Consider the following 13,505-nt stretch of genomic DNA (forward strand, 5'->3'; position numbering starts at 1 on the left):
TTATCCCTTGTCAATTCGGCTACCCCAAATTGGGATTCTTTATACTGTCAAAACCTAATATTGGTATGCATAAATGAAACAGGCCAGCAGAAAGGAAAACAGTAAAATGGTGGAACTTCTGCTCCATGAAATGAGTAGACAAGGAATGTTGTGTGGATATTGCACGCCTCTTCGGACCCTGTATATTTCAGAAGATCCTCCTCCATTCTTAAGCAGATGTGCATCCATTGTAACCATCTCACAGGTAATCCATTTTTCCAGAGCCAGAAAGTCCATACCAGCTGCACATAATTTACTGGTAGGGGACTTCTTCAGGTACTTCGACACTTGGGTGATATCTGAATGTATTTTTGACACACCAGGTTGTATTGAAACATTAACTCTTTTCTTTATGGAGTAGCACTATTCTACTGCTTCTGATTCACAGCACAGTAAAACTCAATATTTCTTCTATCAAAATAAAAAAGAAGAAGCCACAATTCACTTAATTTTATACACCTATAACTATAGTTTTTACTTAATTTTATACACCTATAACTATAGTTTTCCAAAATGTCATGTTAAACCAATTGAATTATCAAAGTTCTTTTGTTTTACTTTTACTTTCTTTCTTTCTTTTATTTTTTTATATTAGCTTTCAATTGGGAAATAGATATCTGCAAAAGCAATGTTAACGCTGCATCATAGTATGAAATTTTGCCGAAGTCTCACCATTTCGGTACTCAGCAAAATGAAACCATGGCTGATATTTAAGTCTGCAAAGTTTCGCTTAAATCTCAAAAATTTTGGTGACATTTTGAAAATTTCAAGGGGTTGTATCATACGGGGCTTATGGATATGGTGGAGCATATGGTGGTCCATCTACCGATTCTAGTAGCATGTCTGCATATGGGTATGGAGATGGATCAGGTGCATCATTTGTGGACTCCATCTTGGATATCCATTTGGACCAGCACAACCAGTTATGCCAGTTCTACGACCAGATTACAATCCATGGTCATATGACACATTCCCTAGGGTAGGTTATATACTTAATGTTGATGATGCTCCCTATAGAAGGGTAGCGGACAGACTATGTAGATAACTTTTTCCGTACCATGTCTTGGCCTACTTGTGTCCACTTTTCAAAGTACTCTTCCATGACCAAGTGGATAGATCCAGCCCAACACATACTTGTGTATTGAATTCTGCTTGTTGTATTTGTTGTTGCATGGTAATTAAAATCTTAGCGTGTTCTTGCATAATATCCACATTCACATTTGTGAACGTGCATGTTCCAGACTTTGAATTTTGCCCACATATCACTGGGCATGTGCCGATCAAGGACACCATTTTGGATTAGGTTTTAGGCAAAAATAGCACTTTCCATTGTGTTTATTGGTCTCAAATTAGGATAAAACCAGCCCCAAAAAACACCAAAAGCAGACCAAAATCTGCCATTGAAATTTGAAAGAGAAAAATACGAAATTTGGTTATGAACCAAACTTTCGAACTATACGCTGCATACAGTATGACCTTCTCAGATCTTGTAATGACTACCATTTTTCTGTCATTCATTACTGGGATGCTTGCTAATAGATACGTGTTTCATTATTTTGCCTTTGAATCTTCATGTCATTTTTTTTATGTAGGGAGGATAATCTCATCTGTTAGCAAGCATCCCAATAATAAAGCAGCCTTCTTGAACCACCTTTTAACTTTCCTTCCCAACCCCAGTACACACCATGATACCCTAAGCATTTCAACTCCATCTGGTCTTAACCCGGATACACCCTGAACTTATTAAGCACTCCCCCCCCCCAGGGGCCCCCGGAAAAAGAAAACACCCCTATTCTCTTCTTCTTGTTGAACTAGACCCTCTTATTCCCATCCACAACCCATATAGAGGCCCAATGAGCCACCCTTGGCCCATCACTTTTCCTCCAGGCCCATTCTCTCCTGGTCAGACGCCATCCCTAACCCTCTTTGAACACGTCCATCTATCCCTACTCCTTATTATATCAGCAGTGATTTCCAGATGAACCATGCTTCCCTCCCAACTCCTCTTTCTTACCTGAACTAGTCCTGGTCCTTCACAACCTTTACCACTTACCTCTTTCTCTCATGATGGTTGTCCCAGCATCTTATCTATAGACACCCCCCCCCTTCTTTTCTCATTCTCCTTTCCCCTTCTTTTATCCTCTTAGCCTCTAGGTCCTACTTGACTCTCCCTATGCCTGAAAGAGGTTCTATTGCCTCCCTCCCAGGCATTTGATACCCTACTTCCTTTAGTTCTACATGTCTTCTGGCTTTCTTTGGAGCACCAGGGATTTTAATTCCTTGGCCAAACATGCTAAGATTAGATCTCTTATCAAGTCCACCCACTTCTTCGTCTATATGCCCTTCAAAAAACCTAGAGTTCTTCTTGATTGTGTTTATCAGTTTGCCTCCTCTATTGCTCTTACTTATCCTTTCCTGTGCAATTGTAATCACTCCACAATAGGCTGTATATGGATTTTATGGGAGTCCTCTCTTGCTCTTCCTCTTTGTTAAAGTTTATTCTGGAGCTGTCTCTCCCTAATTCATATGCTTCGTTTTCCTAACAGTTGCCTATGCTTTTACTGTAGCATGAGACCGATTGCCCCCGTTATTTTCATATTTCCCTCCTTAAGCCCTCTGTCAACTCACTCCTATGGGCTATTTGAGGGTCAATGATGTTAGATTTGATCATGAGAAAATCGGTGGTCACCACCTTAACCTCTATTAATTAAATGACTATATTGAGGACGATAGTCCTCAAGGCATCGTGATGCCGCTAAGGCGTCCAAGCAATGTGGTGATTATAAACATGCTGGTGTCTTTTTGTCACCTACGCAAAGCTTAGGTGCCTGATCTTGTTCCCACCAACCCCTTGGATGCCTTGTTGCCTAGATGTCGTGATAACTGACAAGTACATTGAGAACTGTGGCTTCTCTGAGCTTGGATGTATCAAGCTCCCCCTTTACATGATAGAAATAGATGATTTGTCTCAAAGCAAATCACCTGTGAGCTTAATCAATTCCCGTCTAAAACAAAGACTACCTTCTCCCTAACTCTCATGCCAAATGTTTGGAAATCATTTAGGTTTGTATGCAGTCTGCATTTGTTGGTACCGCAACCTAGTCTCCTATGTGAGACCCCATTGTCCTGATCTTTGGGCTTCTGTTTTTTGTGAAGCTCTATATTCAAAGGGCATGCAAAGTTGCAAACATGAAGAGCTAATGGGATCATGCAAATCTTATAACATTATGCATGCCCTATTAACCTTCTTCCAAGCTAATTATTTTTGTCTTGTGATCATCTAGATTGGTGATCAGCGGACCACATAATTATGCATGCCATTAGAAATGAAAGGAATCTATATAACTGGTAGGACCTACTGTCTCTAATAATTCGTAGTTGAAACTGCCTAAATGTGCTCATAGTACTTCTAGAGAAGTTCCTTTGACTTGGACATGCATAGAAATATAGGAAAACCTGAGGCTGGTTTCCCCCTTCTTCTTTTTCAGTTGGCAGGGAGATCAACAGCGAAAATTTGTTGATTCTGGTTATTCATCCAATCTGATGTATAGTTTTATTTGCAGTTGCCTCGGTATGTACTTGATACTCACTTGAATACGCTGACTAGTCGATTAAAGAAACTCCCGTTAGATTTTTCTCCAGTGGTAAGTTCACTCCTTTCTCAATAAGTTCCTATTCTGATTAATCCTTTGCTTCTTTTCACGTGGTAGTTTTTACTTTCTTTTTCCCAATTTCATTTCATTTTTTTTTTTTTGGAAGAATTTTATAATTTTTTAATATTTATTTATATTTTTATATGCATTTTCTTTTTTATTCATTTATAAATAATGGCTGCCTTTGTCCAGGTTATTGGACTTGGGACATTCCTCAGGCAGTTTAATCCTATTTATATGGTTCAGTATGTTCAGGTACCTTCTGCTTCTGGGCTGTCACTTTTTTCTTACTTTTTTTTTTTTTTAAATAAAAGTTCTCTTTCTAAGAATTTGTTTATTGTGTACAGTACATGTGTCAACACATTAAAATTGCCGCTGAAGCTGCATTTGGAGGAATTGATGAAATTGAAAAATGTCCTGTTGAACCTACACCAGAGGTTTGTATTTCAGTTGTATTCGTTGACAATTTTACCATGTAACATTATGTTCTTGACTGATCTACTGCGCATATGCTTGGAAGAATTAAACCAAATGCTGAACAGGTAAGCCTGTTCAAAATAAGATGGATGAGTGGCAAAACTAACAAGGATATGATAAGGAATGATCATACTAGAGTTGGTCTGGGAGTTGCTCCCATAGTGATAAGCTTCGAGAAAGTCATTTGAGGTGGCATGGCCACGTTCAACGGCGACCTATAAATGCCTCTGTATGGAGAAGTGATATTGAAGGAACTAAAAGAGCTAGGGGCACACCTAAGATAACCTTAAGAGAAGTGATGAGTAAGGATATGCATAGCTTTGGCCTTGTATCTAGCATGGCGTAAAAAAAAACTGATTGGAAGGCAAGAATCCATGTAGCCGACCCTATTTAGTTGGGACAAGGCTTATTCTTGTTGTTGTTGTTGTTGAACAGTTAAGCTTGTGTAGTTATTTTTACTTTCAGTGTTCTAACACTTATGGTGGTCTTTGCCACCATCAAATTCCCTCAAAAAACAGCGAAGCATAAGCCAAACATCAAATTGGAAGGTTCACTGCTCAAATGTCAAGTTTAAGACAAACAGCTAACTAATCCTTATCAGGGAGGAAAAACTAATTTTTTTCACCTCCAAAAAAGAAAAGAAAATTTTCTCTGGAAAATAGAGGTTTGATAATTGAGAACTGTGGGAGAATCCAGGGTAGTAGAAATCAGAGTGCCATATGCATGCATGGACATACATGGGGGTGCATGGCATTAGGGCCAATACATGACAAGGTATTGAATTAGGCTCTGAAATGTGAGCCAAAACATCAAATTAATCCTAATCAGATCTTTCTGTGAAAAATAGAGGCTTTGAAATTTGAGAACTATGGCAGAATCCACAATAGTAGTCAGAGTATTATATGCATGCATGGACATCCATGAGGGTGCATGCCAGTAGGCAGCCCAATACATGTCAAGGTCTTGAATTAGGCTCTGCAATGGAGTCTTTAAAGCGTAGTTAAAAGACCAGGTTATGACCCCAAGCCAAGTCAATTTTCAAGAGTGTGGTACTGAACTCTTGATAAACAACCCCCTCCCCCCCCCCCCCACAAAAAAAAAAAAAAAAAAGGCAAAAAAAGGAGGGAGGGGGGGGCCACAAGACTCCATCCAGGTTTTTCAAAGGTTTACAGAATTGTTGACTTGTAGACAAGTCTGTACAATATACTCAAGGCATTTTTATTTTGATCCAAAAACCATTTGCTAACCTAAATAGTTGTAAAGCTTCAATCTAACCTCATTCACCGTATTATGAGAGTTCATGAGGTTTAATTAATGTTTCTTTTGAGCTTCTAGAAATTTATACCTTTTTTATTCATTTTGTCCTCTCCCTTTCCCCTGAGAATGCTATCCAACAACAGGAAGATGTATGGAGTTAGGAGCCCCTGGTCATTATTTCTACCACTCAGTATGGCTTGTGAGTTAGGATTTGGGACTCGCCAAGTACCCGCAACAGAGTAGTTGGAAGGGGAAAAAGATAAGAACTCTTCACATCTGTTTGATCTATGTAGGGAATTCAAATCCAAAGCTCTATCACTTCTTTTATCCTCCATCCCCCTTCCCACTCTTATTGCGGGATGTTCCACTTTATCAAGCCATTGTTTCCAAACCTTATCTCTGAATACCACCAAAATCAACTTCCCCCCCTAAATTAAATAAGAAAAATTCAATGAACCTCCTACTTCTCCATGTGAAAATCCAGTTCCATGATGAAACAAACTAGAAGCTCCTACTGAGGTGCAGCTGCAAGTCAGAAAGTGAACCGGAAAAATAGAAAAGAAGAAAAGAAGAAAAGAGAAGAGAAGAAGTAAGGGGGTAGAGACTGCTTCAATAATCTGCATCTCTACCCCAAGAGCTTTATTTATAGATGAAGATTACAGCTCTAATCACTTACTAATTCTGAGCACATTCCAAAAATAAAAATTGACTCTCTAAGATTCTAGAGACAGCTCTCAAAAAGGAAAGAAAATATTAACTAGAGCTGTTAAGAAATTAGTAACTTTCTAATTCTGTAAAGCACATAATACTTTCCAAATCTGTAACTACTTTTCCTCCAAGATAGAGATTTCCATTTTTGAGACAACTTGGATTCCAAGAAGCCATGACTTGCTCTCCAAGAAACTAGTAGGCTATCGCAACACCCCCCCCCCAAGCTGGAGAGTATTGATAACCAACTCCCAGGTTGCGGCATCCTTCTACAAAGACTGGATCAAATAAAGACTTAGTGAAGATGTCTCCAACTTGTTCAGCATAAGCAACATATGGTGTAGCTATAACTCCTCTCATGACTGCATCCCGCAAAAAATGCAAATCCACTTTCACATGTTTGATCCTCTCTTGAAATACCGGATTACTAGAAATGTAGATTGCTGCCTAATTATCACAAAACATCTTGACTGGCTCTTCAACTTCGATCCTTACTTCTTTCAAGAAAGACTTGACCCAAAAATTTCAGACACCATATGAGCCATAGCACGATACTCAACCTCAGCACTAGACAAAACTAGTATAGTTTGCTTCTTACTCTTCTGAGTAATTAAATTCCCTCCAAGGTAAGTACAATAACCAAAAGTCGACCTTCGATCATCTTGCAATCTTGCCCAATCAGCATCTAAATAAGCACACAACTTGAAATGAGAATTTTTCTTTTACACAAGCCTTTTTCCTTGAAACTTCTTCAAATACTATAAGATACGCATCATGGCATCCTAGTGAGGCTTCTTAGGTGAATGCATAAACTGGCTACAACACCTATAGCATATGACAAGCCTGGACGAGTCACAGTAAGATATATAAGCTACCCTACCAACCTTCTATACCTCTGAGGATTTGCCAAATCCTCTCCTTCATCCTTGGTGAGTTTGAGATGAGGGTCCATGGGTGTCTCAACATGTGTACACCCAAGCATACCAATTTTGGTCAGCAAATCTAACACATAATTCCGCTGAGAGAGATTGGTCCCATGATTGCTTCAAAGAATTCCAACCCCAAGAAAATACTGAAAATGCCCCAAGTCCCTTATCTAGAATGATGCACTCAAAAATTTCTTTGCCTTTTCAATGCCTCCATTATCACTTCCAGAAATAGTTTTGTCATTCACATAAACAATTAGTACCACAATTCCAGACTTTGTCTTTCTTACAAAGACAGAATGATCTGAATAATATTGGGAAAATCCCACTTCAAATAGTACGGAACTAAAATTTTCAAACCATGCTCTTGGCGACTGTTTTAACATATAGATACATACTTTAGTAGAATTTGCCCCAAGCAACAAACCCAGGAAGTTGCTCCATATACACTTCTTCGGCCAAGTCTCCATACAAGAAAGCATTTTTCATATCTAACTAATGAAGAGGCCATTCTAAATTAGCTGCCAAGGACAACAAAATATGCATAGAAGTTAAACAAGCTAGGAGGAGAAAAGTCTCAAATAAATCCACACCATAAATCTGAGTATACCCCTTTGCAATCAGCCACGCATTATGGCGCTCTACAAATCCATATACACTTCTTCAGCCAAGTCTCCATACAAGAAAGCATTTTTCATATCTAACTAATGAAGAAGCCATTCTAAATTAGATGCCAAGGACAACAAAATACGCACAAAATTTAAACAAGCTAGGGGGAGGAAAGTCTCAAAGAAATCCACACCATTAGTCTAAGTATACCCCTTTGCAATCAGCCATGCTTTAAGGCGCTCTATAGATCCATTAGACTTATACTTAATCACAAATACCCAACTACATTTCACAAGATCCTTACCTGGGGGCAAATCCACAATAGTTCAAGTATTCCTAGAGTGTATTTACCAAAAAAAAAAAAAAAAAAGTATTCCTAGAGTGTAGAGCTTCAAGTTCAGATTCCATAGCAGCTTTCCAACCCAGATCAAAGAGAGACTCAAAATATGTAGATGGAACAGTAATAGAAGGCAAAGATGTGACAAGGGTACGATATTGAACTAGCAAGTGAAGAGTAGTAACATAACAAGAAATAGGATACACCACATTAGAACGATGGGAACAAGAACACTTACCTTTCCTTAAAGCAATGGGAAGATCTTCAGGATTGTCAAATGGTGGGGGAGAATCTATAGAAGAAGTGATATCGACTATGGTACCATCTAATTGTTTTGTTTCTTCCACTGATGATAAACTTACACCGGTGGAAATTGAAGTGGCACCTCATCCGAGCTAGGAAGGACAAATGGTTCTTCATGGGTTTCACAGTCTGGTTCTTCCTCAAGCATCTCAAAAGGAAACGGTACTACCATAGGTAAAGGGGGTTAAACCTATCATCTTCATAATACAATGTATCTTCAAAAAAGGTAACATCTGCTATGATGAATTGACGTTTGGCCAAAGGGTCAAAAACTTTGTATCCTTTTTGGTACCGAGAATAGCTTAAAAAAATATACTTACGAGCTTTGGCTGAAAAATTAACCTTTAGTTAGGGTAAAACATGTGCATAACATACACAACCAAAAACTTTAGGTGAGACAGAAAATAGAGGTAAGTTCAGATACACAAGTCGAAACAGTATTTCATCTTGTAACATTGAAGATGGCATTCGATTTATTAAGGTACTAGCTATAAGGACAGTATCACACCAATATTGCTTAAGTACACTCATATGGAATATAAGGGACCTTGCTACTTCTAACAGGTGCCTATATTTCCACTCGGCTACACCATTTTGTTGTGGTGTGTATGAGCAACTAGACTGATGAAGAATACCTTTATAAGAACATAGATCAGAAATCGCATTTTGCATATACTCTAAAGCATTATATGTATGGAAAATTTTAACAGATGTATTAAATTGAGTATAAACTTCAACAAAAAAATCTATAATAATTTTTAGAACTTCACTACGATCCTTCATTAAAAATAACCAGGTAAATCTGGAGAAGTCATTTACAAAAAGGACAAAATATTAAAATTCAAAATGATTAGGGATACGACAGGTCCCCAAACATCTGAATGTACTAAAAGAAATAAACTTGTACTTCTAGGTTCAGTTCTAGCGGGAAAACTTGTCCTATGATGTTTACCTAACTAACATGCTTCACACTTTATTGACTTAACATCCTTGCAATCAGAAACAACCAACCTAAGCCAACTAGGAGAAAGATGTCCCAAATGATAGTGCCAGTCCAATGGTGATGCAGTGTACGTTTCGCAATTGATGTGCCAATCTAATGGAGATGCAGCATACGTCTTTGTAGCAGAAGTGTCAAAATCGGTCAGATAGTACAGTCCATCATTCTCAATTCATCCGCCAATCCTCCTCTTAGTCTGAAGATCTTGAAATTCAAAAAAAAAGCATAACAATAGGAGTAGGGTTAGGAAATTTAGCAGATTTTGAAAACATGGATGAAATATCTGTTATATGTTCGAATGCCCTAGAGTCTACAATCCAATAATTTGAAGCATAAGACTTAGTAGATATACCTGTTTGGGCAAGATTGGTGGTGGATGTATAAGTACTTTAGGATTTGATTAAGGTCAACTCTAGGAGATGAGGAACTTGTAGACGCTACTGGAGTGGATACAGATGAGTTGTCATTGGTATTCTCTCCAGTAGATGTTGTCATATTAACATAGTTTTCTGCCAACTCCAGCGGGCCATGTTTGTCCCAACAATTTTCTTCTGTGTGATTTTGCTTGCCTTAGTAGGAAGACACTTGGTTTCCTTAGGATAAATTTGGAGGGGGTGTTCAACCTCCTCCGCTTCCTCTTCCTAAACCATTACCTCTTCCTCCTAAAGGATAAGAGCTACAGCCCGATCTGCAACCATTGTTGAATTCTCCTTGCTTCCTTGTTTACTCTTTTGTCTACTAATACGTAATTACTTATAGGAAGCATCACTCAAAGTAAGTACAGTTTCAGATGTCAAAATTTGACCTTTACTTGTCAAAAATTCCGGATCCAAACCAACCAGGAATTTGGAAACATAGAATTCAGCCTGTCAAAGATTCCAGACTGGTAGTAAGGAGCTGATGTTGTTGCAGTTCTTCCACTATCCTTTAAATACACCATGATATTCCATCAACGAATGAACATTCTGAGAGTAATTGAACATCCGATCATATAGATCATAATCTCGCAAAATATTTTTCTCTTGACCAATGGAATCATGCAAGTCCTCCCATATATGCTTAGATGTGTCATAAAACATGATGTTATTTGCAATAGGAGAATCAACGGTATTCCAAATCCATTCCTTGCCTAAAGCATCTTCAGGAGTTCATGTTTCATGTGTGGAAACAGTGTTGTACCCTTTGAATCAACTTCGGGACAATCTTCTTTCAAGTACTTTGATTTTCCTTTAGCATGAATAAATGCATACATCGCCTTTACCCAAAGAAAATAATTTTCAGCTCCTTTCAACTTGATACTTGTAATTTGGAAGGGCATACCTTCCTTTGTCAGAATTTTCGAAGGATCAACCTTTATGGAAGCTTCCACTCTAATTACTGACGGTGCGAACAATTATGATCATAGAAGATGTAATTTATCTTCACAGAATTTGATTCATGTAAATGTCACAACTACTGTTGTAGCATAAAGCTGCTGCTGCCATACACGACCCACACAAAAAAAACACCAAGAGATGGAAAGTCAAGTAACCACGACCTCAGTAGGAAGGCTCTGATACCAGAAACAAACCAGAATCTCCTACTGGTGCAACCATGAGTCAGAAAGTGAAACCACAAAAATAGAGAAGAAGAAAAGAGAAGAGAAGTGAAGAAGCAAGGGGGTAGAGACTGCTTCAATAATCTGCATCTCTAACCCAATAGCTTTATTTATAGATGAAGATTACAGCTCTAATCCACTTATTAATTCTGAGTACATTCCAAAAATAAAAAACTGATTCTCTAAGATTCTAGAGACAAGCTCACAAAAAGGAAAGAAAATATAAACTAGAGCTATTAGGAAATTAGTAACTTCCTAATTCTGTAAGGCACATAATACTTTCCAAATCTGTAACTACTTTTCCTCCAAGATAGAGCTTTCTATTTTTGAGACAGCTTGGACTCCAAGAAGCCGCGACTAGCTCTCCAAGTTACTACTATGCTATCGCAACACATGACTTAACTCTTAGGTGAGTCACCTCAGTCATATTTATAGAGACAACTCAAACCAGGGCACCTTGCACACCATCTTGTGTCGCCTTTCCACGGTTACAACTATGGTTTGGTGGATTTAACAGCCGAATTCCAACAAAAGCCAGCCAACTTTCTTCATGGATGTGCATATTTTTGGCAGAAAAAAAAAAAAAGAAAAAGAAATTCAGGGTATCTGCACTCTCCATGGTAATTGCAGTTCGGTGGATTAACAGCAAAATTTATCGTTTTGCCATTTGTTATCCCAAAGAAAAAAATAATACTGATGAATGAAGTGGAATCCATTACATATACCAGGGTTAAATGATTTTGCTACTAAGTACTAATATTCAGCTAAATGCAAAGTAATGGCTTTTTTGGAACGATTTAGTTAGAAAATCCTTTGCCTTACTACTTCTCAGATTCCATTTTTGAATACTGAACTTGTGCATCCTTTTGTTAATTTTCAGGTCTTGAAATCAGCATTTTGGCTGCTGCATTTTTGCAAGCATATGGGACTCCCAGAGGATGAACCATACTCGTGCATATCACCTCTAATTGCTGTTCTACAAGCCTAACAACTCAGGAATGTTACTTCCAAGTTCCAACTGGTAAAAAATTTCAGGAACTCTCCAATTGCTATATGTTTCAGGGCAGCTGCTGTTAATTGTGGAATAAATCCATCATATCTGCGAGGAATCAAATCAGCAACTGGAATATTGAGTTGCCCTTGCAAAGTGAAATCGTCACGAGGAGTCCCTAGTGCCATTGTTGACATGTTTTGGTTCTGCCTAATAAAAGCTTCCTTAATGATAATTCAATCAGGAACCTTAGGAAGAATAGGTGGCAGTGCTGGAAAAAGAGATCGACAACTCTGCAGGCCATTCTGATTTGTGAGACATCATCTAACGAAGTAGAAATGAAGTTGTTGGTCCTGTGGTAATAATTTGCACAGGATGTGTGGATTCGAAACATCATTGTTACCTTGGGTCTTGTTGGACCACCTGGGGCATGCAAATTCACAGATCTCAGTTGATGTGGGGAATCTTCCTTCAAACTTTAAATCCTCTTTATTTTGGTGATCATGATCATCAAACTCTTTGTTAGATGTTAGCTGGAGTGGGAGACAGAAGAAGAGCGAAGAATGTAGGATAATGGCTTATTATGCAGCAGATGAAAGCAAGTCAGTTTTTAAGATGTGCTGACTTGTAATACGTGAGTGATTGTACATATCTTTGCACGATCAATGAAAGCATTATTAATTTCCGGATTGGGGCACTGGTTGCATCACCCAAAGTTGACCTACCTATTTTTTGTTTTCTAATCGAACTACACGATTTTAACCCCAAAAAAATCTAAGTAAATGATGGAAGAGGCATACAACGGTATTAAAATACATAAATGGATCGTCAAATTTTTTTTTTTTTTTTTTTTTTTTTGGGGGGGGGGGGGATTAACCGGATCGTCAATACAGGATCACCATTGCGTAGGTACTTCATGAACATGAATTCACTTAAAAGGATATTTTGGTCAAGTGAAAGAAGTATTAGCCTTAAAGACTAATAACTCTTAAGGCAGACTTCATTTGATTACGTCATTTCTTTTTCTTTTTTTTTGTTGGTTAAGAAGAAAATTTTCATTCATTCAACTTTGAAGGAATAAAGTACACTAAAAAAATACATAAGGAGAGGAATTTTGATCAAACTGTCATACATGCAATAGATAGGGTTGTCCAAGTTAAGGTATAGGTTAGTTACAATAAAACTTGAGAAATAAGGACTAGTAAGCTCAAAAAATGTGAAATACGCATTCTCCAAGCAAAAACACACCACAAATGCGAAGATTGACACACCATTGAGGCAAAGAGAAAAAACGCCACAGCAGTGGAGATATAACACGTCCATGGTGGCATTTAACTGACACCACTTTTTCTCATGGCACACATGATTTTTTGGCCAAATGGCACACATGCTTGGTTGATGGGGTAGGGGATTGCACATATATTTTATTTAATTTTGGTTGTCAACCCCAGTTTCCAAGGGCTTTGCCCTGACTAATCCGGTGTTCGACCCAAGTCGCACACCTGGCTGTGGCGAGTGAGTCTCTCAGCGGGATTTTTGATATCCACAAGGTTTTGATACCGAAACCTTGCTTAAGCAGACCAAGCTGCTTACCACTTGGACCAACCC

General features: G+C 38.2%; 1 protein-coding gene across 3 annotated transcripts in view; it reads left to right on the forward strand.

The window, feature by feature from the left end:
* Positions 1-12,713, forward strand: part of LOC149028194 (uncharacterized) — a 125,193-nt gene extending 112,480 nt beyond the window's left edge. For 2 of the 3 annotated variants that reach the window (XM_089169146.1, XM_089169131.1), the window contains exons 25-29: positions 83-244; positions 3,603-3,683; positions 3,885-3,947; positions 4,040-4,129; positions 11,787-12,713. In XM_089169146.1, the coding sequence (XP_089025272.1) occupies positions 83-244; positions 3,603-3,683; positions 3,885-3,947; positions 4,040-4,129; positions 11,787-11,894 (504 nt within the window). In that variant the 3' untranslated portion in view covers positions 11,895-12,713. The remainder of the gene's footprint in view (positions 1-82; positions 245-3,602; positions 3,684-3,884; positions 3,948-4,039; positions 4,130-11,786) is intronic. The other variant, XM_089169139.1, reaches the window with a different exon arrangement.
* The last annotated feature ends 792 nt before the right edge of the window (positions 12,714-13,505 follow it).

This window comes from Hakea prostrata, chromosome 1 (genome assembly GCF_041222555.1).
Source record: "Hakea prostrata isolate BN-2017 chromosome 1, UWA_Hpros_2, whole genome shotgun sequence".
In the NCBI taxonomy this organism is placed as follows: domain Eukaryota; kingdom Viridiplantae; phylum Streptophyta; class Magnoliopsida; order Proteales; family Proteaceae; genus Hakea; species Hakea prostrata.